The following is a 26,923-nucleotide window of genomic DNA, read 5'->3' on the forward strand; positions in this document are numbered from 1 at the left end:
GGTGGCTCAGTCAGTTGGGCATCTGCCTTCAGCTCAGGTCACGATCCCAGGGTCCTGGAATTGAGCCCCGCATTGGACTCCCTGCTCAGTGGGGAGTCTGCTCCTCCCTCTGCCTGCCGCTCCCCCTGCTTGTTCTTTCTCTCCCCCCACCTCAAATAAATAAATAAATAAATAAAATCTTTAAAAAGAAGAAGAAGAAGAAGGCTGGTGTAATCATCCAGGTGAGAGCTGATGACCAGGCAGGTGTTGCAAAGTGGGGGACAAAGTGAGGTAGAACAGCATGTGATTGGATTTAGGAGGTGAGGGAGAAGGAGGAGACTGGTTTTCTTCTCATTCTGAGTGAAGGAGACTGGGAGGGAACAGCAAGTGCAAAAGCCCTGAGGCCGGAGTTTCCTTGCCAACTTCAAGGAACAGCCTGGAGGTCAAAGTGGCTGGAGCAGAAAAGGAGGGGAGGAGAGGCAGGAAGTTAAGTGGAAAGGTATCCAGGGATGGAAACACCATCCTCAGGATAGTAACTCCCAAAATTATATCCCAGCCCAAATCTCACCTCTGAGCTGGCATCCCCAGCTGCCTCCTTGGCTTCTGTGTTGCCTCACAGATATCTGTGTGTTCCAAGGACAGCCTGGATTGGGCCCCATGGCCCCCTTGCATCCAGTCTTTCTCACCTTGGTGACCACACCATCCACACAACTGCTCAAGCCAGATACAGCACCTAGGGGTTGGCCTTGACTGCTCCCTCCCTCCCATGACCACTCCATTGCAAGTCCTAACATTTTTAAATGCATTTTGAATCTGTTCACACTAATTAGATCCGCTTCCACCAGCTTAGCCACAGTCACTGTCACCTGTGGCTCAAATTGTGAGTTCAAAAAAAGCAACACAGAAGACAATCAGTTCAGCTCCAGAAAATACCAGAACTTCTACTTACATTTATTGTAGCATATCCTTGTAACTTATTTTTTTGTATTTATTTCATAATATACATTCTACGGTAGTATGACAATACTAATAATAATAGCCAACACTTAATGAGACCTACTAGAAACTGGACCCTGTACTAAGCAGTATGCATTAGACAGCTCATGTAATTGTCCCAATGAGTGGGTGAGGTTGCTATTATTATTATAAAACTGATTTTGCAAATGGAAAAGCCTAAGCGCAGAAGTTATAAATACACAAGATCGCACAGCGAATGGTGCCTGTGGCAGACACAGAGATGGGCTGTATTTATGCCCTTTGTAGGGACATGAGGGGCACCTGCGTGGCTCAGTTGGTTAAGCATAGGACTCTTGATTTTGGCTCAGGTCATGATCTCAGGGTGGTGAAATCCAGCTCCCAGCTCAGCAGGGAGTCTGCTTGAGAGTCTCTCCCTCTGCCCCTCCCCCACTCACGTGTATTCTCTTTAAAAAAAAGAAAGAAAAGAAAGAAGAAGAGAGAAAGAAAGTCCTCGGTGAGCAGACAGCCTCCAGTAGTTCATTCTTCCTGGCACCCTTGTCCCTTCCCAGTGCAGCCCCAGCCGATGCCTGAGCAAGGTGGTGGCAGAAGGGGCTAGGCATCTCCACCCAAAGTGGGATTCCTCTAAGGGGCTCCCTCCTCCAGCACTCTCCTTTGAGCAAGCAGACTTTATCAAAGGGCTTTGTAGTTCTAGCAGCTTCCTCTGCCCAGTCCTGCTCGCTCCCTTCTCTAGGTTACTCCTCCATAAACCTCTTGGTCCTACCTGCATCTCAGCCTCTGCTTCCCAGTATGCCCAACATGGTGGCAGAGCCAGGACAGATGCCCGGGCAATGCAGATGACTCTTTGTGCACCCCCATTATCCTGTCCCTCCTCTGCCTTTGCATTTGCCACACTGTATTGACATTTTTTGGTTTCTGAGTCTGAGGTGTGTGTGCATGTGCGTGTGCATGGGCCAAAACATATATAATGTAAAATTTGCCATTTTAACCATTTTTTTCAGCATGTGATTGAATGGCTTTAATTATATTCACACTGCTGTGTAACTGTCCCCATGCTTTTTCCAAAACTTGTTCGTCACCCCAAACAGAAGCTTTGTGCCCCTTAAACAATAACCTGAGTCTGCTTTTTAGACCCCAAAATAAACTGAGCTTCATCAGGACAGTGATTCTTTCTTACTTATCTCTATCCGTAGCTCCTAGTAGGGCCTGGCATGTAGTAGGCATCCAAGATATTGCTTACTAAACTGAAGAATTAAAAGAGAAAGTTTCTTCTGAGATACCTGGAAAAATTTGGGAGAGGTGACATTTCACTGGACTCTTACAAGATGAATGAGATTTCAGTAGGTGAATAGGAGGGAAGGGCATCCCAGGCTGGGGGAACGGGAACACAGGGTGGCCTCTGCAGGCGGCCGCCCCGAAGTCAATGTTCCCCTCCCAGAACTGCAGTTTTGTTTAGGACAGCAAAGTGCACAACTAAGAAATATACATACATTTCCTAGCCTGTCACTCAGATCCAGGTGGCCATGTAACAGTTGTAGCCAATGTGATATAGGCAAAAGATGAATGGTGATTTCTGGGGAAGGTTCACATTCCTGAAATGGGTATTGCCACTTCCTCTTTGTTTTCTTTCTTCTACCTCTTGTCTGGAATGTAGATGTAGTGGCCGGAGGACAGTAGCCATCTTGCAGCCTTGCAAAATTATGGAGTCCCTGGTCCTGACATTTTCAAGCCACTGAATTAGCAACTCTAGATGGGCGTGCAATTCCTAACAGTAAAACTTGCCTGAGATTTTTTTTTGTAAATTGCATTTAATATAAGTCTCAACTGATATGATAGTAAGTGGTTATAGAAGCAATGGCAAGTCTGGAAAACAAGACTAAGTACAACCTCAAGAACCATGGTGGCTCTGGCCAGCAGAAGAACTTCTGCCTTTTATGCCTCATGGAACTGGCAGCCAAATGGGGAAGTTGCCTCTGCAGCTGCTCTCTGGCAGGATCGGGAAACCACCCAAATCAGCAAAAGCCACAGTCTAGAAGTGAAGATGACCAGGAAGCCACCATAATCAAGCGGTGTCTCTGGAAAGCCAGACCTCCGGTGCACTTGCCAGCAGAGCTACAGAAGCAGGCAGGTGAGGTCACCTCGTCACTCCATCTTCTAAACCCTGCTTGAGAACATCTGATGGACTGGACTAATTCATATTCAGAATTTGTACCACAAAGGAACCTGGAAATGTGATTTTTTTTTTTTAGCTTTCCAGTCTACACACGCTAGAAGGAGGTTGAAGTAGAAATTGAATACCATGGATGACTTCTGCCATAACCTGGAACAGAGATGTTCTCCTTCTTCCCCTGGCCAAGTACTGCTCATCCTCCAAGTTTTGGGTTAGACTTCACTTGCTTGAGAAGGCATTCCCCGACTCCCAGTGTATTTAGATGGCCACTCTCACCTCCTTGCTAAAAATCCCCATATCATTCTGCAGTTTTCCATTACAAATTATATATTCAATATACTCCTACTCTAAGAGCTTGTCTTCCCTGCTAAGCTCCACGATAGCAGAGACTGTTCTATCTTGCTCATCCCTGTGTCCTCAGTAGTTTGCCCAGTGCATGATACAGTATAGTCTCTCTGTATGAAATGAGTGAATGTATTGCATGAATAAATAAATGGATGCACAAAGGAGAGCATGGGGGGTAAGCACTTTGGAAGAACATATCATGAGGCAAATACAGACATTGGTTGGAGGAAAGTTCCTCTGACATGGGAGGGGGTTTCCATCTCTGTGATTTGTTTTGCAGAAGTGGATACACTGGTAAGTATAAAGAATGGCAGACCTGGATATCATCTGGAAAAATCCATCACACTAAATAATTTTCATCAGCAGCCTTGAATGGAACGAGGTTTGCCTAAGAGAAGGGCATTTCCCAATCATGGGTATCTGTCTCCAATAAAAAACACTGGTCCCCAGAGAACTTGACTTTGAGGAGCCTGGAGATGAATGAGATGCTCAGGAGCCTAAAAGATGTAGGAATGGTCTTTGTTCAGAGGTTGTCCACAGCCTGGTCCTCAGAACAGACTGTCTCAGAGAAGGAACATTTCCCATACAGTTCTGGGACAGGAATGTTAACGAATACAGACTCACTTCTTCAAGGATTTGACCGGACAACTTATTCTCCTGTGTAGAAGCCTGCCATAATCTTGAAAAGTTTATTTCTCTGAAGAAAGAGCCTGAATGGTAGCTATGTGTTTGGCACAGTAGTGCTTAGACTCTGGCACAAAATTGGCCTATCAGAAACTCCTTTCCTCTAAATAGAGGGACCAATTACACTGGATGGACCAAGGTCTTATGTCAAATGAATGCAGAGCCCACTTTGGGATTCCCAGCCCCCCTGTCTCTTGTTCCAAAAAACTAATTACAGTTGAAATTGCTAGCAGAGTGAGTTTAGTAACAGCCCAGAGGCAGCAAAGCCCAGGGGAGAAACTGGGGCTGGTCAAGGGAGAGCCACACTTTGGGGCTTGGTTTTGATACCTGTTGTATAGGGCCACACTTCCCCTAAGATACACTAATATGGTCAACAAAACTAAAGTTTGCAAGGTCAAGGTCACATAGCAAAGAGGTATTAATTAGAAATTTATAATATGTGTATATGCATATGTATACATATATACGTAAATATGGAATATAGGTACTTATAAAACATCAATAGACAGTGGTCAAGGTCATGTAAGATGTTCGGGACCCATTTGTGCCTCATTCTCCCTTGGTCTCATTATTGATCCATTCATCCCCACTCCCTCCCACCCATGAATCCTCCTGCCTTGCTTACAAATCTAGGAAATACTTAGTTTTTTTCTTTCAGTGTTCCTCTTTTCTTTCTTACGACTTTCTTGGTTTAGAATAGTCATTGAGAGGTAGAGCTCTGGAGTCAGACTTTCTCAGTTTAAATCCCAATTCTACCACTTGCTGCTGTGTGACCTAGGAAAATTAACCTAATTTTTCCCTGTCTCGGCTTCTACTCTGTAAAATGAAGATTAAAATATCTCTAGCCACATGGAATTGTTGTGGGAATTCAATGAAGTCATCTATACGGCATTTAAAACAATGCCTGGCATATTATAACTTCTCAATGATATTTGTTATCCTTCTTATAATTTTTGTTATTAATATTTATGTGTTGCACTCTTCTACTGTTTGGAGGCATCACTTTCATGAATTTTATGTAGTAAGTCAAATTTATGGTTTAAATGACAGATCAAATTTGTTTCCCTTTCATTCCCCATACTGAGAATTCAAAGAGAGCAAGTGAGCATAGGTTGATCTCAAGATGAGCTGGAACTGAAGAAATTAAACTTACTGACCAAATGTGCAAATTTCAGAGAAAAGAATTATAGCATTAATTATCTTGCTTTGGGCAGTAGGCAACAAATCCTGCACAAACTGGCTTAAGCTAGAAGGAAACACATTAGTTCACATAGCAGATATCCAACAGTGCGTGATGTGGGGGGTTTCAGAGCTGGTTGATTGAGAGATTTGATGATGCCATTTTGGTCCTGGGTTCCTGTTCTTTCCATCCCTCCCGTCTGTCTTCTGCAGCAATGGCCTCATCCTAAGTCTGGCTCCCCTTGTGTTCATATGGTGGCTGCCAATGGCAACTGACACATGTGTCTTCTTTGCCATCCAGTGAGGGAGAAAAAAAGGCTAGATACCCCTGAAAGATTCTTCACTGGCATCTTCTCATGACTCAGGGGCCTCTCCACATCTACCTGGAAGGAATGGTGTTGCCATGGTTTCTGTAGACCCATCAGCTGGGGTGGCGTGCAGGTTGGAGTTCAGTCCCTGTGACCTTTGTAGGGATCACATGAAAGGTTTTCAGATGGTGCCAGGGCTTACCTCGAGTGTCAACAAATAAGGATGGTCTGTTTATCTATTGCTATACAGCAAATGACCCCAAACTTAGTGGTTTGAAGATATAATTGTTTTATTATATCTCACAATTTATGGGTCATGAATTCAGACAGGGCACAGCTGGGAGATACTCAAGCTTCACATGGGTCGCTCATTGGTACCAGCTGGTTGCCAGGCCGGTCTGAGGGTCCTAGGTTGTCATCACTTCATGATTGGCACCCTGGGGACAGCTGGGGGCTGGGCTTAGCTTGATGCCTCCCCCTTACTGGGTAGTCTCAGGACCTTTCCCTGTGGTCTCTCTAGCAGAGGGGCTGGACTTCTCACAGCTCAGTCTGCTACCCTGCTATAAGAGACAAAGAAATTGTGAAATAGAAGATGAATACAAATGATTTGAAATGTTGTCTTCAGTACAAATAAAAAGTGTAAAGAAATAGGCATGCAACTTCTACTAATAGGCACTTTATTTCCCTTCATGCCCACTAAGTGGAGGTGTCCATTTTTTTTCATTTGACAAAATTAGTTTTATTATATTGTTGAATCTATAAAATAGTCCTATTCAAAAATTATTTTCTAAAATACAATTCTTTTTTTTCTTTTATTATGTTATGTTAATCACATACATTACATCATTAGTTTTTGATGTAGTGTTCCATGATTCATTGTTTGCGTATAACACCCAGTGCTCCATTCAGTACGTGCCCTCTTTAATACCCATCACCAGGCTAACCCATCCCCCCACCCCCCTCCCCTCTAGAACCCTCAGTTTGTTTCTCAGAGTCCATAGTCTCTCATGGTTCGTCTCCCCCTCCGGTTTCCCCGCCTTCATTTTTCCCTTCCTACTATCTTCTTTTTTTTTAACATATAATGTATGATTTGTTTCAGAGGTACAGGTCTGTGATTCATCAGTCTTACACAATTCACAGCGCTCACCATGGCACATAGCCTCCCCAATGTCTATCACCCAGCCACCCCATCCCTCCCACCCCCCATCACTCCAGCAACCCTCAGTTTGTTTCCTGAGATGAAGATTTCCTCATATCAGTGAGGTCATATGATACATGTGTTTCTCTGTTTGACTTCTTTTGCTCAGCATAACGATGTGGATGGAACTGGAGGGTATTATGCTGGGAGGTGTCCATTTTTAAAATATCGGTTGGAAGAGGTGCGGCTTTGTCATACGGCCCAGGGTGCCAGTGTCACTGGCTATCCCGGTCCTGGGTGAGCTATGGGGCTGTCTTTCCTTCTCTTCTCATCAGCCCTGCTTGGTCTGGAGCTCCATCACCCCCATCTCCAGCATATCCCCGGAGCCTCCGGTCGGAACTTCCTGCCACCAGTCTCATCCTTGAGAGGTCCACTCATCCTCTGTATTGTTTTCCAGTGTGGTTTCTCTGAAACACAAATCTGCTCAGACCATTCTCTGGCCTAAAGGCAATATTTGGTTTTCATTCAACAACCGGATCAAATCCAAACTCTTCAGTATGGCTCACAAGATTTTCCTCTCCTGGGTCAAATCTCCCACTTATCAGTGGAATGTAAGCTCCAAGAGGGCAGCCATCTCATCTTTCTTATTCGTTGCTTTACCACTGACTCCAAGACCAGGCCTGATATCTAGTAGGCACTTCATAAATATTTGTGGAAGTCCAATGCACTATCCATTGCGCCACGGAGCCACCTTCATAAATATTTGTGGAAGGAAGGCAGGACGTGAGAAGGACAGTGGAAGAAAGGAAGAAAAGCAGGAAGTTAGTTCCTGTAGCACCCTGTTCTTCACCTACCATAATACTCACTTTGAGCTTAATGTCTGGCTTCCTCGTGGATGGTAAGGTCCACGGGGGTAATAGACACACCATATGCACTACTCCTGGCAGTGTTCGGAACAAAGTCAGTGCTTGAAAACATTCCTAAAATAAGTGAATTAATTAATAATGTGGTAAGTGCTTAAGGCACATACACAGAGGGGTGAAAGCCTGAAAGAAAGGCCAGTTGGTTCTCTGGCGTTTGGAAGGGGACAAGGCAGGAACGAGTCCTTGAAGGGTGATGCCAATGGTTTCTGCTTGGGGGCCCAGGCTCACGGGAGTCTGAGTGACTGGTCCCCTTTAGGCCCCTGGCCCTGGAAGTTTGAATCCTTTGCTCAGTCCCGATATCCCTTTTGTGTATCCAGTTTTCTTATTTGGCACGGGTACCCGACCCTGCTAGTTTTTTTCCAAGAGAGCAACTCTTTTGAAGTGATGCGTGACTACCTTGCCTCAGCCTCCTGGAATGTGACCTCATTCCTTCCCCAGGTCAGTCCCCTCATTAAGTGGCCTGCCCGGTCCTGCTCCATCAGGCAGCCTGCCAGGCATGCACTTGGCATAGGAGTGCCAATTCAGGGACCAAGGCAGCCCTATTTAAGAGCATGGGCTTCAGACTCAAAGAGACCAGATTTTGGATCCTGAACCCACCACTCACTAGCTGTGTGGTCTTGGGCAAGTTGCTGCCTTGACTTCATCATCTATAAAGTGGAGCTAATAATAGTGCCTAATTCAGAGCATATTTGTGAGGATTAAATTAGATACTCCATAAGCCTACACCACAGAGAGCTCATAAATGTTGCTTATTATTTTTCTGCTCAAGGATGACACAAGTCATGAATTTCTCTGGGATGGAGCAGGGGTGAAGAGAGAGAAGGGGAAGGGGAGGTGGCATGTATTGAGCACTTACGATGTACCAGGCGCTGGGCTGGCATGTCTGCAAGAGTTATCTCCCTCACACCACACAACCCTGTGGCTCTGTCTGACATTAGTCCCATTTTCCAGTGGAAGGCATACAGATTGTAGACAAACAGTTGGAATTTAGGCTCTGGAGTGCACTTGCCATGTGAGCCTGGGTAAGGCCCTCCCCCGCTCTGGGCCTCGATTCTCCACCAGCTGTGGCAGTTTCTATGTGATAGGCTTGCTCTGTGGACTGAATGAGCTAGTGCTAGGTTAAAATGCTTAGTCAAATGATGCTCGGTGTATGTGACTTTCTTCATTCCCAAAGGGACCCCTGGTTGAGAGCAGGGATTGAATGGAGAGAGGGAGAACATGGGGACATGCCAGGAAGAGGCATCCCAGGGCATCAGGATTCTGGAGGGGACACAGTCCCCAGAGTAGTGGGCTACTATAAACACCACAAATGGATGTCCCTGTGGGGCTGGCAAAAAAGACTGATGGCTGGCTACCTCCATCTCTGACCTTGTGTTTACACTGAGTAACAGTAATCACACCAGATTGTAAGTTAAGGTCCTTAAAAGCAAAAATTGGAGCTTTTTTCCTCTTTTGCACCCAGCACAGAGCCTGGCCATAGGAGGCGCTCAGAGTGAGCTACACAAGTGAATGTACTCTGCAAAGAGCTGTTTTCAGATCAAATCCAGCCACACCTCGATGAGCATCACCACAAAAAAAAAAGCCTGGCCAACTCCTCATCTAGTTTCCATTATGTGCCAAAGACAGAAACCTGCATGAATGCAGGCAGAGCAAAAACACTGAGCCAGAAGGCGGGAGGGCAGGAGCCCAGGTGTCTAATCTCCATGCAGCTCTGCTTGCCATGTGATCTCCGGTAAGTCACTTCCCCAACCTGGGCCTTTGTTGGCCCATCGGTAAAATGAAGCAGTGGCGAACAGATGGTGGGGTCCCCCTAACTCACACCTGTGGTTGCGTTTGTGTCTGGAGTTTCCCCCGTCAGGGACCCTCTAAAGTAGGGTAGGTATGGGCAGAAGGTGGCTGAGCTGGCAGAACTGGTCTCCTCTAGAGAAAAGAGTCAGGGCTTTCCCAAGATCCCGGTGTGGGAAGATGGCAGTGTGTCCCAGAGCCCAGAACACGGGGAGCTCTGGGACATGCCCGGTCTCCTTCCTGTGCTTCTGCCCCTACCCAGAAACCAAGGCCTGTGGTCCCCATTCCAGCCCCTCCCAGTGGTCTCTGCCCTATGATGCTTGCTGGCATCGGATTTGAGGCTTCCCTGAACATAATTAGAGCTTTTGCCACTGCGCCCACTCAAGCCGGACGTGGATGGGAGGGCCTGTGCAACAGGGAGGAGAGGGAAGCTCCATACATCTTGGCAACATCGACTTACTTGTAACAAACAGGTTGGCTGAGTTGGGCGGCCAGCACCTTGTTTCCTGTCGTGATGTAAACCCCATGGAGGTAATTCTGGCATTTGAAAAAGTCCTGGTTTGGGAAAGCAGAAACTAACACTTACTGAAAGCTTATGGCGGCCCACATGCTGCTCTAGGCTAAGGGTCAGCAGACTACAAACCGTGGGCCAAGTCCCGTTTTTGTATGACCACCTATTTTTATATGGTCCATGAGCTAAGAATGTATTTTACGTTTTTAAATAATTCTCTAAGGACACCATAATAGCCATGGAATAAAGCTTAAAATATTTATTATCTAGAATCTTAAAAAAGCTTGCTGACCTCTGCTCAAATTTCCTCACATCGCTGAACTCCTAATCCTCACAATAACCTTATGAAGTAGGTTACTATTACCTCCATTTTACAGATGAGACAACAAGAGGCCTAGAGAAGTTAAGTGGTTTACTGAAAATCAATAGCTGGCAAATGGTAAGAAATGGAACCCAAGCAGCTGGTTTCTGAGTTCCTTCTTAAAACCAAACAGATGTTTTCATGAACTGACTGCGTGACCTCGAAGAAGTCATTGCAGTCTCTGCTAAATGAGTTGAAGGCCCTGAACTCCATCAGAGATTCTAAATTGGGGGTGGGAGGGTCCCTGAGAGAAATAAACTCCAGGGAATCCCAGATGCCTCCCCTGGAAACCCAACCAAGGTTCATGAGTTTAGTGTAAAGGTTCGTGTGTGTGCACAGTTGCCTTTATTTGAGGAGAGAATCCAAGTCACCCCCCGACCCCTCAGGAATGACTCAAACAGAGTAGAACTACTGGGCTAGCTTTCTTGGAAAGTCATTTCCAGCTTTAACGTGGTTTGATGTTATCCCTTTGGGCTGTGAGTTTTGTCCCTCAAGTGGTATCTTTTTAAGCTGTCTTTTCCCATCCAAATGTTCTTTATTTCAGTCATCTTTTCTGTACATATTACCTATTGGGTTGGGTTCCCCCCCACCACCCCTGCCCAGTCCCAAAGCTCTTCATACTCATCACTGAGAAAAAGGAGAAAAAAACCAGATACACTTAAGAGCAAGGGAGGTTTTTCTACTGATGTATTCTGTAACGAGGTGAATAAGACTGAGTGGGGAGGGTGGGAACTCTATTCCCTTCATTGTAATTATCTGTGTTTCTCTGTTATCTGTTCAACAGTCGTCACTGTGTGTGGACAGTGAGCTGCTCAGGGTCAGGGGTCAGGTGCTATGGGCCTTTAGCCCCATGGCCGGATCCAGGCCCGGCACATGGTAGGCACTCCATAAGCGTTTGAAATGAACCAGCGATGCCTGGCTGGCTGGATAATTCGACGGTGGAGGGGTGTAAGAGAAACCAGTCCTGTGGGTGGGGGGAGGAGGTGCATGTGGTGAGCAGATTAGTTCTGCTGGCTCCCCGTTGCTTTCCAATCGGCAGCCTCCTGTGTTCTTGGAGAAGTTTTGGAGGGCAGTCTTCATTTTCCCATCAGCCATGATTTGAAAGGTTATAGCTGATTGTTTAACTGACAGAGCCAGGACTTCCCACATGAATCTAAAGAAATGAGTCCAATCTCTTGCATCCCACAGAGGCCAGAGGAAAAACGAGGGCTTCCTGGCCCTTTGTCTTGGACCCAGACATCCCCATACTGGAGAACAATGAAGTCTCCTCTCTCCCTCCTTCTCATTCTCCCCAAATTTCCAAACTTTTCCTCTCTCCCACTCCTCCTCGCCTCTACTTCCATCTAGTGACTCACAGCTACTGAAGGTAGAAGTGCAAGCCCCTCTGCAAAGCCAGCTCCATGGGCTGATGGGTCTGGAAACATCTAGAGATAAACCGTAGAGGCAGGGAAGAGCAGAGGGCACACCACAGCCCAGGAGAGGGCTGGGGTGCTCACGCCCATGGAAGGATAACACAAGAGCTAAGGAAAGCGTCTGCTGCTGGGAAGTCTGGAAGGTTCTGACCTGCTCTCAAGCTGGATGAGCCACTAACCCGCACTCAGCTGGGCTTTCTTCATCCGCACGGTGTATGTCATGCCTTGTCTGCTTCCCCAAAAGGGTGAGTTCAACCAACACATCAGGGAGCAAAACTGTAAGTTGTCCTATAAAACCGAAGCTTCAGTTGAGTGACTATTTTGATGCTCTGACTCAGCAGCTGCAGGAGAAAAAGAAGTTGCGGTGTAGTTTGAACTTGTAGAGGAGTGAACTTGTACAAAGGTTTGGTGGAGGTTAAAACATGCGGGCCGGGGAGATAAACATGGTCTGTAGCAGCATGGTGTCACAAAGAGCAGACTCTCAGAGCCAGACAGAAATGAGTGTGAATTCCAGCTCTGCCATTTACTGTCTATATCTTCTTGGGCAAGTGTCCTTCTCCATGGGCTTCTTATTTGTATGGCAAGAATACCAGAACCTGCCTCATTTAGATGATGTAAGTTTAAAGATAAGACATGCTGAGCAGCTGGCCCATAATAGGCTCTCAGTAAAGTGTAGAAATTATAAATATTGCTCAGACACGCTCTGTTCCAAGAAAAGAGGGAGTGAGTAGACAGGTAAGGGATGGTTTGGGTTACACCTACCCTCCCAGGCAGAGGAGAGAGGCGGGACACCAGAAACAAACCCTCCCTCACAGCTTCCGGAGGATCCTCAGCTGGGATCTCCCCAGACCGCCTCATTCCATAACATCATGGGTTGAACGGGGCCGCTGGTGGAAGGAATGCCACAACCCCGAGTGGACATTGGCAGAGGAGTAAGGATGAGGACATAGGGAGGTTTCACTAGAGAAAGGCAAGGAAAGAGGCAGGAAGGATTGAGAAAGAGAGCTGGGGGATCAAGTCAATACCTGAGGAGCCACTGAGTGGAAGGTGGAAATGGCTTACCTGGTGTTGGTCCAAGAATGGAAATTCAGAGAGGCTGTGAAGATTACAGAGGCCCAGAGTTGCCCTGCATATCACGATGAGCCTTCTCATGGAGCTGGTTGGGGCTGGGCCAGGCTGTCTTGTGGGGAGGATGGTTGTTTCAACACCACAGCGGTATGTAAGCACCTGTTCAGGACTCCACACTCTGGGTGGGAGACTGAGATAAATGACCTCTGATATCCTTCTCAATAACCCTAAGGGGCATCCCTCGGACCAGGACCACCCAAGACAGGCAGGCTAGTTTGGAAGAGGCAGCAGCACCTTTGAGACCTGTCACCACTGCCCTCCCCTTGGACCAGCTGGAAGCGCTCAGAAACAGCAACACCTCCACACCCCCTCCTGGAAGCCTCCCACCCCAGCCGGCCGGCTCTGGGAAAGGAAGCACCGTGACTCACAAACGTGGGGTTGGAGAAACGTGGCTGCCTCGGGAATGTTGTGACAGGATTTCCCAATCTCTCCTCCTTTGCTGCCAAATCGCTCCAGAAACAATGGGGCCCTCCCCCCTCTCATGCTCTCTATCTCATTCTCTCTCTCAAATAAATAAATAAAATCTTAAAAAAAAAAAAAAAGAAAGAAACAATGGGCCCAAGAGCCAGTGATTAACTACAAAGTAAATACACAGTGATTGGGTGTTTTATTGGCTTTTACCCTGAGTGTAAAACCCTTAGAAAAGAAGCCAACTAGCCCGGGGCAGAGAGACCAGCCACGATGGGAGAGGGCCGGTTATGGTTGGCAATTCCTGACGAGGAGAACCGGGACAGGATCATGAAGAGAAGCTCATAGGTAGGAGATACTGAAATGAAACAGTGACACATACTTTTCAGGTGATACAGCAGTCACTTTTCAGATCCTGATGGACTACAAAAGCCACACAGGTCACAAATGTCACAGCAAACTTCTCCTAATAAACGGAGTAAGGCCACACCCAAGTGAGCACACAACAGAGAAACCATTGTCTTTCCAGAAAAGTGAAAAGATCAGACATTCCATTCCTGAGGCAGCCCAGACCCAAACCATGCCCAAACCACACCCAGTTTACCATTCTTACGTCTTCCTTCTACTCGGGCTCATTCAAGACTCTTCAGCAAGACACTAAACTGTGTCACGGAAAGTGTAGATGCCCCTGTCTCCAGACCTGGCTTCATTCAAGGCCCTCCTCCACTGAGTCCTAGAGGTGTGGCCTTAAACCTCAGCTTCCCCATCAAGCGAATGGGAACAAGAGTAATTATTTTGTAGAGATGCTGAAAGGATTATAGGGAATTTATTTATAAAGTGCCTGGCACAGTTTGGTGATCAATAAATGGCAGTTCCTATTAATAACAGAAACTATGGAAATGGAAAAAAAAAAAGACAATTAGAAGCAAAAACAGAAATGTTACTCCAAATACTTCTCCTAAAACAATTTGAGGGATTCGCTTATTTAAAAAAAATTTTTATTATAAACATTTTAATAATAATAAACGAGAAAATATAGAGGGAATACCTATTCCCTAGCTCTTTTGAATTCTAATACTTTGCAATGCCTTTTTTTTTTTTTTACATTTTTAAAGAAAGGAAACATTAAAGCTAGAATCAGGTACACCTTTATCTATTCCGTGATCTGCACCCCTGCTCCCCAGCCCCTGGGCTGACTTCCCATTCTTTCTATGGTTTCCTGGAGCCTCCTTCCTCCATCCTGAGCTAACAATACCACAGCCCACTTCTCTGTCTGCATTTTCTTCATTCTGGCTGAAGGATCACCTGCTTCCTCCAGCACTCCCAAGTGTCTCTCAGGAGGAGGGGAAACACTGACCGGCCTTCCAGCCTTGCCCATTGCCTCAGTGGCTGCTGCTGACAGAGGCCAGAGCTGACCGTGGTCAGGCAAAAAGAGGACGGAGGGGTCTTCCCAACCTGGCCCAGGCAGTTTCACAGACGTTACACCATGGAATTCCCCCTGTGTCACTCACAGACAACATCATCTCTGTTCTATAAAAAAGCAAACCAAGCGGAAGGAGCTGCCCATGGCCTGGCAGGGCAGAATTCAAACGCGGGCTGCCTCATCCCAGCAAGGCAGACGGCAAGGAACACGTCCACTCCAATGTGGGAGGAACTGGTGGTTAATGGCCTGAGTCTTAGGGTTTCAGGTGTGGGATCACTGTTGTGCCCTACACAAGTAGCTAGGTTTTGCTTTTCACAAAACCAGAACTTTCTTTAAAAATATTTGTATAACTAAGAGAAAGAAAGAAAAAGAAAATCTGAAGAAACTCAGATGAGACTCTAACCTCTAGACCCCTTCGATCCCCTTCCACGTTTGTTAATTTGTATGTACAAGTGGTGTCAGGAGACCCAAAGTCTAGGCTTGGTCTCACCACTTACAAGCATGTGACCATGAGCCAGTCCTTCTCTTGTTCTCCCAAGGCCTCTGTTTCCACATCTGTAAAATAGGGATAAGGTCTTCCCTGCCTACTCCCCAAGGGCTGCTGTAGGGCCGTCAGCAAATGATGAGCATAGAAACGCTAAAGCACAATCTGCATCTAGATAGTCTCCATATTCCTGCGTCCTGGGGGTCAGGATGACAAGGGTTCGGGGGCAGCTCCCCTCCCTCGCACCCAGCTCCTGGGGCCTGGTCTTCAGCAATCCCCACAATCACCAGCTTTGTGCAGGAACCTATAATGATCTCCAAGCATCCTCACGCTCCTGAGATGGCTGATAATAAGAGCTGAGATGAATTCTCCTTAGTGTATGCCAAACATCATGTTGGGCATTTTATATTCTTTATCTTGAATCATTAAAATAATTATAGATGCCAAGTATTTTTTTAATTAATCAAATACAGTTTTGCTTTTATAAATCACACCCTGAAATATAAAACTGATAAGGTGGTATTGGTCTTATACCAAGGAAAGTCAGATCATCAACACCAGTTTAGAAAACAGGGCACAAGAACAGATGAAATACTAAGTTCAGTTGGGGAAAAGCATGTTTGTAATAACAAGGTAGGAAGTCATCCTTTTCACAGATGTTGGGGAAATGTAGATTTACCTCCATTTTATAATTCAGGAAATTGAGGGGTGAAGTAACTTGTTCAAAATCACACAACCAGTGAGTGATGTGAAGCCAGGATGGGAGCCTAAGTCTCACTAGATCCAAAGTCTATTTTCCTTTGGCTACACTATACTGAGTGCCTCAGAATCCCTGTCTGCTCACAGACTGATCAGACTGTATCCCTATTCCCTATAGCCATAGGCTGGTAAAAGTTTGGGATCATGCATAAAAGCAAAAGTAACAGTTCGTCATTACTCAGTCTTCCCTGAAACTGGGTGTTTGGAGGTTGAGTTAGGGTGGGGATAGAGGTTCGTGGCTGGGGTTAGTGATGAGAATTGGACTTGCAGAGAAGAACTGAAATGGTCACCATGAACACTCCTGGGAATGTATACTGATACTCTGACATTCTGGGCACAACTTGCTGTTAATTAACCCAATAAACATTACTGAGCCCCTAATATATGCTGGTGCTGGGGCTATAGCGCTCAGATATGGTTCCCTGTCCCCCATATACATTTGACAAGCCTGAGTTCACGGAATGCTTTTGTTAAATACTTGAAAGTTAAAATTAAAAAAATACAAAGAGCTAAAGCTAACACATGATATTTTGCAGATGTAGGCAGGAAAGGGATGAAGGAAGAAGGGAGAATCAGAGCTGAGGCTGTGCTTAGTTAATAAACTCATCATAAGGGCTCCTGGCTGGCTCAGTCAGTAGAACATGCGACTCTTGATCTTGGGGTCGGCAGTTCAAAGCCCACATTGGGCATACAGCCTACTCAGAAAAAATAATTGTATTTCCCAACTAATTCCCAAAAGAATCTATACAAAAATTAAAACAAAACAAACAAACTTATCATCGTGTTCGTGTGCCTGTTGGGGAAAGCCTGAACGACCACAGAAATTAAGAAAGGGGGGGTCACTCTGTCTTCTACAGAGGACATTGAGAATAGGCTCCCTTTATCCCCAATCTCCCAAACACTTACCATGGCTGAAAAAGGTCAAGAGCACTAGCCTGAATAGCTAAGCAGTCAAAGACACCATGGTACACTATTCCCCAGCCCTGAGAACCCTTCCCCATTAGCTTTCCTCCCAACAGCCTGGGACGCACTGCAATATCAAACAGGTAGCTCTGCCATTTACAGAGGATTATGGCTATTTAGTCAATAGCTGGGAAAGTAAAAAGATAGGGTAGGTATTTAAAAAATAAAAATGCACCCTGACATTTTTACAATGTCTTACAGTTTACAAAACTTCGGTATCTACCATCTCATCTATTTTAGATTTGATTATCAGAATGCCTTGTGAAATAGAGAGATGCTATTATCTCCATTTTACAGATGGGAGGACAGAAGCCCAGGAAAGTAAGTGTTGCTGTTCTGGTATGTTACAGGATTTAGGAAATCACAGAGGAGAACTGCCCTGAGTGCAGTAGACAGGGCCTATCCGGGAAGGCTTCCTGGAGGCAATCCAGGAGCTCAGTAGAAAAAGCACAATAATGCACTAAATAAATGAGGGGGAAACTCCCAGTATATGATTTCACAAAGGCTTGAAAGTGTGAAGAAGACTGGAGACACTGGCAGGAGCAAGATGAAGATGACGATGGTGGTGGTGGTAGGGACCATGACAGCAGCTAACACCTATCCATGCTTACTAAGTGCAGATACTGTTAGAACAGATAGTGTTCTAAGCTATTTATCTACATTAATTCTCACACCTACCTTGTTAGTAGGTATTTTTATTATCCCCATTTAACAGACAAGGAAATTAAGGGGAAGTACCTTGCTCAAGGCCATACACACATGGTCTTGTTCGCTAACTTAAAAAGTGTGAATTCTATCCCAAGAGCCAAGAGCACCTCTCACTCTGCTCTCAGCCGAGATGGACACAGATTTGTGATTTAGAAAGCCTTCTCTGACACAGGATGGACTGGGTGTTGGAGAGGGGGAAGGAAACTGGAATCTGACTAGGCTTTTGGTTCAAGAAGCTGAACAGAGTGGGGTAGAGAGCAGAGGAGCATTCCCACAATGCCTGGTGCTTGTGGGTAAGAAATTGCCCTCACATGACTCTGCTTTCTCTACCTGTAAGGCAGAATGATGTATTTCCACCTACCCGCCTCAGGAATTGCTTGAAAATTAATGGGATAGAGGCCTCGCTGGCTTTCATGTGTTAAACAACATCCTTGTACGATTGCTGGTGTTCATTAAATGCTGAACATATAAAATGTGCTTCGAATGGAGGAGCCAGGAATAATTATAGCTTGCTAATTATTGTTAATTTTACCACAGCTTTGAAACCCTGGACTTTCTCAATGATTCAAAAAAGAGATTGCGGGCGCCTGGGTGGCTCAGTTGGTTAAGCGACTGCCTTCGGCTCAGGTCATGATCCTGGAGTCCCCGGATCGAGTCCCGCATCGGGCTCCCTGCTCAGCAGGGAGTCTGCTTCTCCCTCTGACCCTCCCCCCTCTCATGTGCTCTCTCTCATTCTCTCTCTCTCAAATAAATAAATAAAATCTTTAAAAAAACAAAAAAACAAAAAAGAGATTGCAACCCCTCCATCCCATTAAAGTAGCCACACAGAGGCAGACAAGCAATTTCCCACAGGCTCCATTCTTTTCCTATTTGCAGTGGTTCAGCTACTTATATGCGACACAGAAAAAGAAAAGCAACGATTTACTCTTTTAGAATCGTTATACAACGAACCCCTTTTAATCTTGCTTGTTCTTTAAAGAAAAAAAAAGATTGATTGATTGATTTGACAGAGAGAGCACAAGCAGAGGGAACAACAGAGGGAGAGGGAGAAGCAGGCTGAGCAAGGAGCCTGATTCGGGGCTTGATCCCAAGATCCTGGGATCATGACCTGATCCGAAGGCAGCCGCTTAATGGACTGAGCCACGCAGGCGCCCCTTGCTTGTTCTTTTTAAGAACAAGTTCCTTTATGTCTCCCTACACTGAGTACATGTGTGAAAATTATGTTTCTCTCTGTGTGTGTGTGTGTGTGTATAGAGGAAAAAGGTGTTTAACAGAACATCTGACACATTGGACATGGGGACACCTGGGTTTTACTCATGATATGGTAACAAACACAGCTCCCTTTCTTCGGATTCTGCACCACTCTGTTTCCATAAGGTTTCACAACCACCAGGCAGAATACCAAAGACTCCTCCGAAAAATCTGAGGATACTGATGGCTGGGTGACTTTAAGTCTCAGCCTCAACTGCATCGCCTTTAAATGGGTCTGAAAGATTGTCCATACCTGTCAGGACTGAGGTGAGGATGAGATAATGCTTGTGAACTGTGAACTATGTAACTGATTGCTACTAGGAGAACTGGGGGGTAGGGTTGGGATAGGGTTTGGGAAAGGGAACAAGAAAGGGAGGGGGTAGGAGACAAAAGCCTGGCGATCTCGCGCGCCTTACTTTTCAATGAAGTTCTTAAGAATTCCAGTCCAGGAGAGCCGCCAGGCCACCCACGGTCCTCAGGCTCCTCCCCAGGTGAGCCACCGCCCCCCCCACCCCCCCCCACCCCGCAGCCCGCAGGTGAGTATCGGTTTTCTTCTCCGGGCTTTCGGTCTGGAGGAGGCGGGAGCAGCCTCCGCTCCCCCGATCCTATCGCGGGCGGCGCAGGGCGGGCTGTGCCTTCCGTGGGACGGTGACGGGGCGGGGGGGAGGGGGCCGCGGGATGTGTCACCCAAATACCAGAGGGTGAGTCCGCCCAACCAGCCGGGCAGGTCCGGCCGAGTATAAGAGCGGAAGGGAGCGGCCAGCTGCAGACGCCCGAGACGGTCCCAGCGCGGAGCCGGAGCCCCGCAGAGTCCCCAGCGCCTGGTCCGCCCGCGCGTCCCGTCTGCGCTCCGCGTCCCCACCATGGCCCGGAGTCCGGGCCTCGCGCTGCCGTCGCCCCCGCTGCCACTGCTGCTGTTGCTCCTGGCGGCGGCGATCGGCCCCGCGGCCGCAAAGGACAACTGCACGTGCGCCACCAATAAGATGACCCTGTGCCGCGCGGACGGCCCCGGCGGGCGCTGCCAGTGCCGCGTGCTCGGCTTGGACTCCCCGGTGGACTGCTCCACGCTGACCTCCAAGTGCCTGCTGCTCAAGGCGCGCATGAGGGCCCCCAAGGGCGGCCGCGCGCTCGTGCGGCCCAGCGAGCACGCGCTCTTGGACAACGACGGCCTGTACGACCCCGACTGCGACCACGAGGGCCGCTTCAAGGCCCGCCAGTGCAACCGGACGTCGGTGTGCTGGTGCGTGAACTCGGTGGGCGTGCGCCGCACCGACAAAGGCGACCTGAGCCTGCGCTGCGACGAGCTGGTGCGCACCCACCACATCCTCCTCGACCTGCGCCACAGCCCGGCCGCCCGCGCCTTCAACCGCTCGGACTTGGACGCCGAGCTGCGGCGGCTCTTCCGCGAGCGCTACCGGCTGCACCCCCGGTTCGTGGCGGCCGTGCACTACGAGCGGCCCACCATCCAGATCGAGCTGCGGCAGAACGCGTCCGAGAAGGCCCCCGGCGACGTGGACATCGCGGACGCCGCCTACTACTTCGAGAGGGACGTCAAGGGCGAGTCGCTGTTCCCGGGCCCCGGCGGCCTCGACATGCGCGTGCGCGGCGAGCCCCTGCTGGTGGAGCGGACGCTCATCTACTACCTGGACGAGAAGCCCCCCCAGTTCTCCATGAAGCGCCTCACGGCCGGCCTCGTCGCTGTCATCGTGGTGGTCGTGGTGGCCCTCGTCGCCGGCGTGGCCGTCCTGGTGATCACCAACCGGAGGAAGTCGGGGAAGTACAGGAAGGTGGAGGTCAAGGAACTGGGGGAGTTGAGAAAGGAACCGAGCCTGTAGGTACCGGCGGGTCAGGGGGTGGGCGGGGCACCGGATTCTGGCCGCGCCCCAGACCGAAGTGAGCCGCGCCCCCTGACTCTTGGCCCAGAGGAGACCTCGCTCTTTCCAAATTCCTGCCTCTCCCCACCCCCATCGGGTTTAATAGATCCTGGGCTCAGGGTCACCTCTCTTTCTGACTTCTGGCTTTCAGAGGAAGCATTGCTAAAATTCCTTCCCTTTCGGTCCAACAAGAAACCTGACTCGAAGAGTTCAGGAAAGTTCGGCGCAGGGTTACGTATATGAGAATCACCTGTCTGTATTACAATCCGGCATCGTTTGCCACGGACATCGTCGGCGTTGAAAAGGCTTACATGCGCTTAGATGGGGGAGGAGGGGAGACAGCGCTTTTTACCGTCTTGGGTTAAGATATTTGATTAGCTCCACATACATCCTGGCCTTGCTGGTGAGAAGAGGAGTTCGCCACCTCAGGCCGCGTATTCTCCGCATTTGCTGTATTACCAACCGCATACGCTTGTCACCGGGAAAGAAGCCTGTTTCAGCTACATGAACACATTGGAGGTATCTTTGTTCGCGGGCAGACTGTGCCCCAGAAACTCAGCGTCTGTTCTTCAGCCTGCCCTTATTATAGCTGATATTAGTAATGTTTCTTTTGTAAAATGTTTGTACATATTTTGTCTTTGATAATGCTGCTGTGATTTTTTTTTTAAAACACGAATTTAATAAAATATGGAGAAGGCACCGACCAAAAGGTGGAGTTTGTGAAAACTCGCTTCAGATTTGTATCACTTGGGTTTCCTCTCATTTCCCACGATTCCGATTTCTTATTCCAAATTCTAACACTTTTTTTTTTTCCTTGCAGGAGCAGGCATTTCATTTTGCCACTCCGCTGTTTCCTGAGATACCTTATACAGGCTGGTAAAAGTACTGGTCTTTCTAAATAAGATTGTTTGGAAACTTCCCCCAGAGTGCAGGAGGGTGGGTCTGGGGGGAGGAGGCTAGAGCTAGCGGCTGTTGTAGGGAACGGGGGACCAGCTTTAGGTTCTCTAAAGAATCTCCAGAGGAGGAAAAAAAGCACTACCTTTGTTTTAGGAGGGGTATCTCCTTTGACTCGTAGCCCTACTTGGAAGTGGTGGTATTATTCCCATGTAGCCCCTGGTGATTTACTTCATGTCAAAGCATCGTGGCTCCCCAGACAGGTTAAAGGACTTTCTCATGTAGTTACAGCAAGTCTGTAGTGGGCGCTATGCCCTGGCGTGTGTTGGGAGGACAGCACGCACCCAAGTTGTTTTCCTAAAATTTCACAGGTAATATGCTTTAAAAACTTCTACTTCCTATTAGCTGTAAAAACTGGCAACCTGTCACTTGCCGGCTCTTGGCTAACTAAGATCAAGTATAAAACTGGCAACCTGTCTCCTTCATCCTTCTTTCCTCATTTTCACTTTTTCTCGTTCATTTATGTGGAGTGTGTTAGAAGGTCACTGTTGAGTAGCCTACAGGTAAACAAGTTTCAGCAGTTACTGGGAAACTGGTGCAACAATGGGTGTGCACAAAGGAGGGAGTGGTTGGTACACCTGATGGTAAATATCTAAATGCAGGACTTCAGTTCCCTCCCCTGGAATCCATCTCTTGTTCCTCCTTCCACTCCTACTCTGGTTTATGCCTACCCCTCATAGGCTGAAACACCAGTTAAGAACCAGGGAGGTGGCTTTCAGCTGGCCTTCCCCGCTTGGGGTGGATCCCTAAGTATATAAGCACTCCTGCTAGGGTGACACTCCCTTTAGCCGCTCCCCCATCCCCCAGAGTCCTCTCTGGTTCAGATGGGGCTTATGGAGGGGAGAGGGTGGGTGTAGGCTGGCCTTCCCAGAGTACAAGTGCCCAAGGCCAGAATGGGAGCTGTAAAAGTGTGAGACTCCACTCTCTCAGTCAGCTCTCCTGAGTCCCTAAGTACCTTAGCTAAAGGGACCTTGGCCATCACCTCTAACCCAGCCCCTCATTTTACAGAAGGCACAGGCGAGTGTGATTTCTCAAGACAAATGTTCCTGTGGCACAGCTGGAACTAGACAGTCTCACATTCCCTAGTCCAGGATTCTTTTCACGACCACAGGCTGCCATTGTTTCAAGAGTCACTTCAAAAAACTGTCACTTGACTGCCTACAAAATAAACAGATTAAGGATTGAGTGGGCACCTGAGCAATGGGAAAAGCCCTGAAAAAGCCTGTTTCTTCATAGAGTATCACTTCTAGATAATTTCTAAATTCCTGCATTAATTCGGGACTAAGAGTCTTTGCACTTTATCACACTTAATAATTCCCAAAAGCAGTTTTTTACACCTATCATCTTTGAGACATTGGCTTACTGGAAATAACCCAAGTGATGACAAACCTGAGTTCAAATCCTGCTCCCCTAGGCAAATAAGTCGCCTACCTCTGCGCAGTTTCCCCATCTGTTGAGTGAAACTTAAAAATCTGTTTCATCAATGCAAAGGTTAAATGAAGTAACTGATAAAAGTACCTGAAATGATCTGGGCACTTAGAGGTCAGGGTATCTTAAATTTCCTCCTCTCTTAGAAATCGTATCCATTTCATATGTCAGAAAACTGAGGTCCAAAGAGATGGGGTAACTTAGGATCACACAACCTCCACGTGCCAAAGCCAGGGTTTAGAATCTTTGTCTTTGGCTTCCTAGTCCAGGTTGCTATTCCATGCACCAAGCAGGTTGAAACACCTTTCCACCTTTCTTAGTCACTTCCTCCAAGGAAGAACTCTTCACACTTGTGTTTTGAAACCAAGCTTGCATCGGCTGAGGGCAGGATTATCCAGAACTAGCTCTCCAGGGGCTTAGCCTCTACCTCCAGGATTTCCCCTAGAACTCCCATTCACTGCCTTGTGCACAGGCCTGGGACTGCCCTTGGAAGGAATGTGAGGAGCTGGTGTGGCTCACCAAGCAGGTCACAGCTTGTCTTCTGAGCCCCGTGGGAGGCTCATCTGATTTCCTTGTTTCGGTCACTGGGGCTTTCTTCCACTCTTGCTATTTCCTTAAGTGGAGCAATTAAAAAAAAAAAATCACATCATTTCCCCCTGCTTACACATTTTTGGCTTCACTGTTTTCCAAATAGAATCACAGAATGTCAGAGGTGGAAAAAGGATCATGGAGTCTGTGACTCCATTTTGCCAATGAAGAAATGGAGGCCCAGAAAGGAGAATGAATTTACCCGAGTCAGGCAGAGAGTGGCTGCATTACTCTAGAGAGCCAATGCCCTGATTCCTATCTTGTCTAATGTTTGTTCTGCTTGTCTCCCTAGTTAGTCTCCTGCTTGTTTTTAGTTTTTTCCTTGATCATTTCTACTCTTAAATTGTGTTGTGTTGTCCTTAGCTTTTTAATATCGCTTAAATTTAAGGGAGAGATACTTTGTTTAAATGTAAAGTGTATGGGCTTTGAAGCTACCTGGTCTTTCCGACTCCTGTTTTCTTATTTGTAAGATAGGTAGAGTCTTACCTAATATGCTTGATTTTAAAGATTACATTAGAAGAGGGGAGCCTGGCAGGCTCAGTCACTGGAACACACAGCTCTTGATCTTGGGGTCGTGAGTTCGAGCCCCATGTTGAGGGTAGAGTTTACTTCAAAAAAAAAAAAAAAAAAAGGATGCCTGGGTGGCTCAGTCGGTTAAGCGTCTGCCTTCGGCTCGAGTCATGATCCCAGGGTCCTGGGATCGAGCCTCGCATCAGGCTCCTTGCTTGGCAGGGAGCCTGCTTCTCCCTCTCCCTCTGCCCTTCCCCCTACTTGTGCTCTCTCTCTTTCTCTCTTTGACAAATGAATAAATAAAATCTATACAAAAAATTACTATGGAAGATATGAAAAAACTGAGTATTTTGTAAATGATCACTCTTGTTAGAATGACAGCAAAGCCCCCAAGAATCAGGGGAAAAATAATTAGTAATTGTTAAGCTCTCTCCAGCAATGTGAATAGCACTTCCACTGAACTTTCTTAAGGGGACATTTCTGTCCCCAGATTTCTGTTATTAAGGGGACTAGAGCAACCTTGGAAGCCACCTATTTCAAAGGCAGAGGCATGGCCCACCTGGTTTGTATAAGACAGCTGCCCACACCAAGTGGGACACCTTCATTATGGTGTGAGAAATAAATGTCTTTCTTTTGAAATTACATTATTATTAGGTCTGTGTAATAGTCTTTTACTTTATGTTAGCATACTTTTTTAGTCTAACCAGTTTGAGTGTCTATATTATTATTCTTGTAACTGATGAAAAAATTAAGACAGTAACAGTTAACTTACTTGCCTCTGGCCACAATCTAATAAGTGGTGCATCTGGCAAATTGGCCCTCAAATCCATGCTCATAACCACTGTCCTATACTGCCTCCTATAATTTGTAAATTTGCAAGCCAGACTATATTAGTTTTTACTCATTTATTATAATGACCCACATTCATTATCTTACTATTCTCTAGGTCAGAAGATCAATACAAATCTCACTAGGCCTAAAATCAAGAAGCCTGCAGGACTGTGTTCCTGTCTGGGAGTGCCGGGGGAAATTTTATTTCCTTTTTATTCAGGTTGTTGGCAGAATTCACTTCCTTTTCTGCTGGGGATCCAAGATCTCTGCTTTCTTACTGGGTGTACACTAAGCGCTGTCCTGGGTTCTAGCGCTTTCCTTAGCTCATAGTCCCATCCTTCATCTTTGCAGCCAGCGATGGCCTGCTAAGTCCTCACAAGGCATCCTTCTGACTGTCTTTCCACTGTCTCATCTCTTTCTGGCCGCAGCTGGGCAAGGTTTCCCACTCACGAGGACTCGTGATCAGGCTGACTCTACCCACAGAATGCCCCACAAGATTATCCCATCTCTAGGGCTCTAACCTTAATCACATCTGCAAAGCCCTTTTTACCATATAATGTAACATATTCACAAATTCTGGAGATTAGGAGTGGGCCTCTTTGGTGGCAGGGGGCATTATTCAGTCTACCAAATCCATGCTCTCAACCAACATACCATCCTGCCTCTGGAGAATTGTAAGGCAGGGTGCATTTTCATGTTTATTTACAGAGGAGCTCTTTCTCCCATGGCCCTCTCCTCTGTCCCTTTTTGAACAAAGCCCTTCCAAGGGGGCAAAACAGATTCTTGGGGAAATTAATCCTGTAACCCACACTGGGTCATCCAGGGTGCCTGGCAAGTAATAAGCTCTGGTTATTTTGTTTTGACTTGAAAGGATACCAACTGATGGGGTTTTAGAATATAGGTGAGGTTCGGTGGGGTGGAGTCCGGAGCCGATGACCAAGAAAGAATTCTTGAGAGGTCTTTGGTGCAAAATGGTGGTTTTATTAAAGCACGGGGACAGGGCCCATGGGCAGAAAGAGCTGCTGCACCAGGGTTGTGAGGGGTGGCTGGTTGAGGGGTTGTGGAGGTAAGGAAAAGGGAGGTTTTCAAAAGGATTTTCATATGTTAAAGAGAACCTACAAGATACCAGAGGCCTTGCCATTGGCAAGTTCAGGTGGTTTTTCCCTCTAGGAAGGCGTTGACATTAAGACAGTTGGGAGTTTCCTGGAAGAATATCACACATCCCACCCAGGAGTGGGAGGTGGGGGGAGGTTGCAGGGTGTCAGCCTGCTCTTTGTCCTCAGCCAGCCCTCTGACACAGGACATGCCAAACACTGTCCGACGAGCTTTATCTTCATTGTCTCATTTATTTCACAACAACCCCATAACATGAAATATGTTTTGCTGTTCTAGTTTTACTGATGAGGAAACTAAAGCAAAAATAAACGACTTGCCAGAAATCCCATGGCTAGTAAAGAGGACAGCTGAAATTAAACCCAGGGCCACCCCCCTCCGAGTCTGTGCTTTTACCCCTACACTCTGTGACACTGCAGAGTAAAGACCCATGTTCCAAGTAGTGAAGACGCAAGTGGGGAGGCAGATTCTCCGGGACCTAGATAGAATCCCTCAAAGGACTGTTTGGGAACTTAACGGATTTCTTTTACAACCGATAGAGAATCCTGGTGGGCCTCTTTCAGCCATCATTTCCCTCCTGAAACCATTCTCTGTCATTGCTAAATACCACCAGAGGCTTCTTGGTTGCTTTTTTTTATGACAAACTTCAGGAAGGAATTGTCGGGGGGGGCGGTGAGAATGGATAAGGGGTACACTGAATGCGGGAGAGCTGCAGCTCCAGGTACCACAGC

General features: G+C 47.1%; 1 protein-coding gene and 1 long non-coding RNA gene across 2 annotated transcripts; one reads left to right on the forward strand and one right to left on the reverse strand.

Annotated features, from left to right (window-relative positions):
• Positions 1–6,852: 6,852 nt before the first annotated feature.
• On the reverse strand, positions 6,853–13,155 carry LOC135364173 (uncharacterized). The gene is made up of 3 exons (XR_010410929.1): positions 12,833–13,155; positions 11,922–12,111; positions 6,853–7,529 (listed from the first exon to the last, which is right to left on the reverse strand). It is a non-coding gene; the product is annotated as an uncharacterized LOC135364173 (long non-coding RNA).
• Positions 13,156–19,604: 6,449 nt separating this feature from the next.
• TACSTD2 (tumor associated calcium signal transducer 2) lies at positions 19,605–21,446 on the forward strand. Its single transcript, XM_045895410.3, has one exon. It carries the CDS (start codon positions 19,758–19,760, stop codon positions 20,727–20,729), a length of 972 nt encoding a protein of 323 aa, XP_045751366.1. The 5' UTR covers positions 19,605–19,757; the 3' UTR covers positions 20,730–21,446.
• The last annotated feature ends 5,477 nt before the right edge of the window (positions 21,447–26,923 follow it).

The sequence above is a fragment of the Mirounga angustirostris genome, unplaced genomic scaffold (genome assembly GCF_029215605.1).
Source record: "Mirounga angustirostris isolate CCGP_5_RB_7025 unplaced genomic scaffold, mMirAng1.0.hap1 SCAF_4, whole genome shotgun sequence".
Taxonomy (NCBI): Eukaryota; Metazoa; Chordata; class Mammalia; order Carnivora; family Phocidae; genus Mirounga; species Mirounga angustirostris.

Excerpts from the sequence above, each read along its gene's own strand:
- TACSTD2 (XM_045895410.3), top strand. The coding sequence starts at position 19,758 with ATGGCCCGGAGTCCGGGCCTCGCGCTGCCGTCGCCCCCGCTGCCACTG.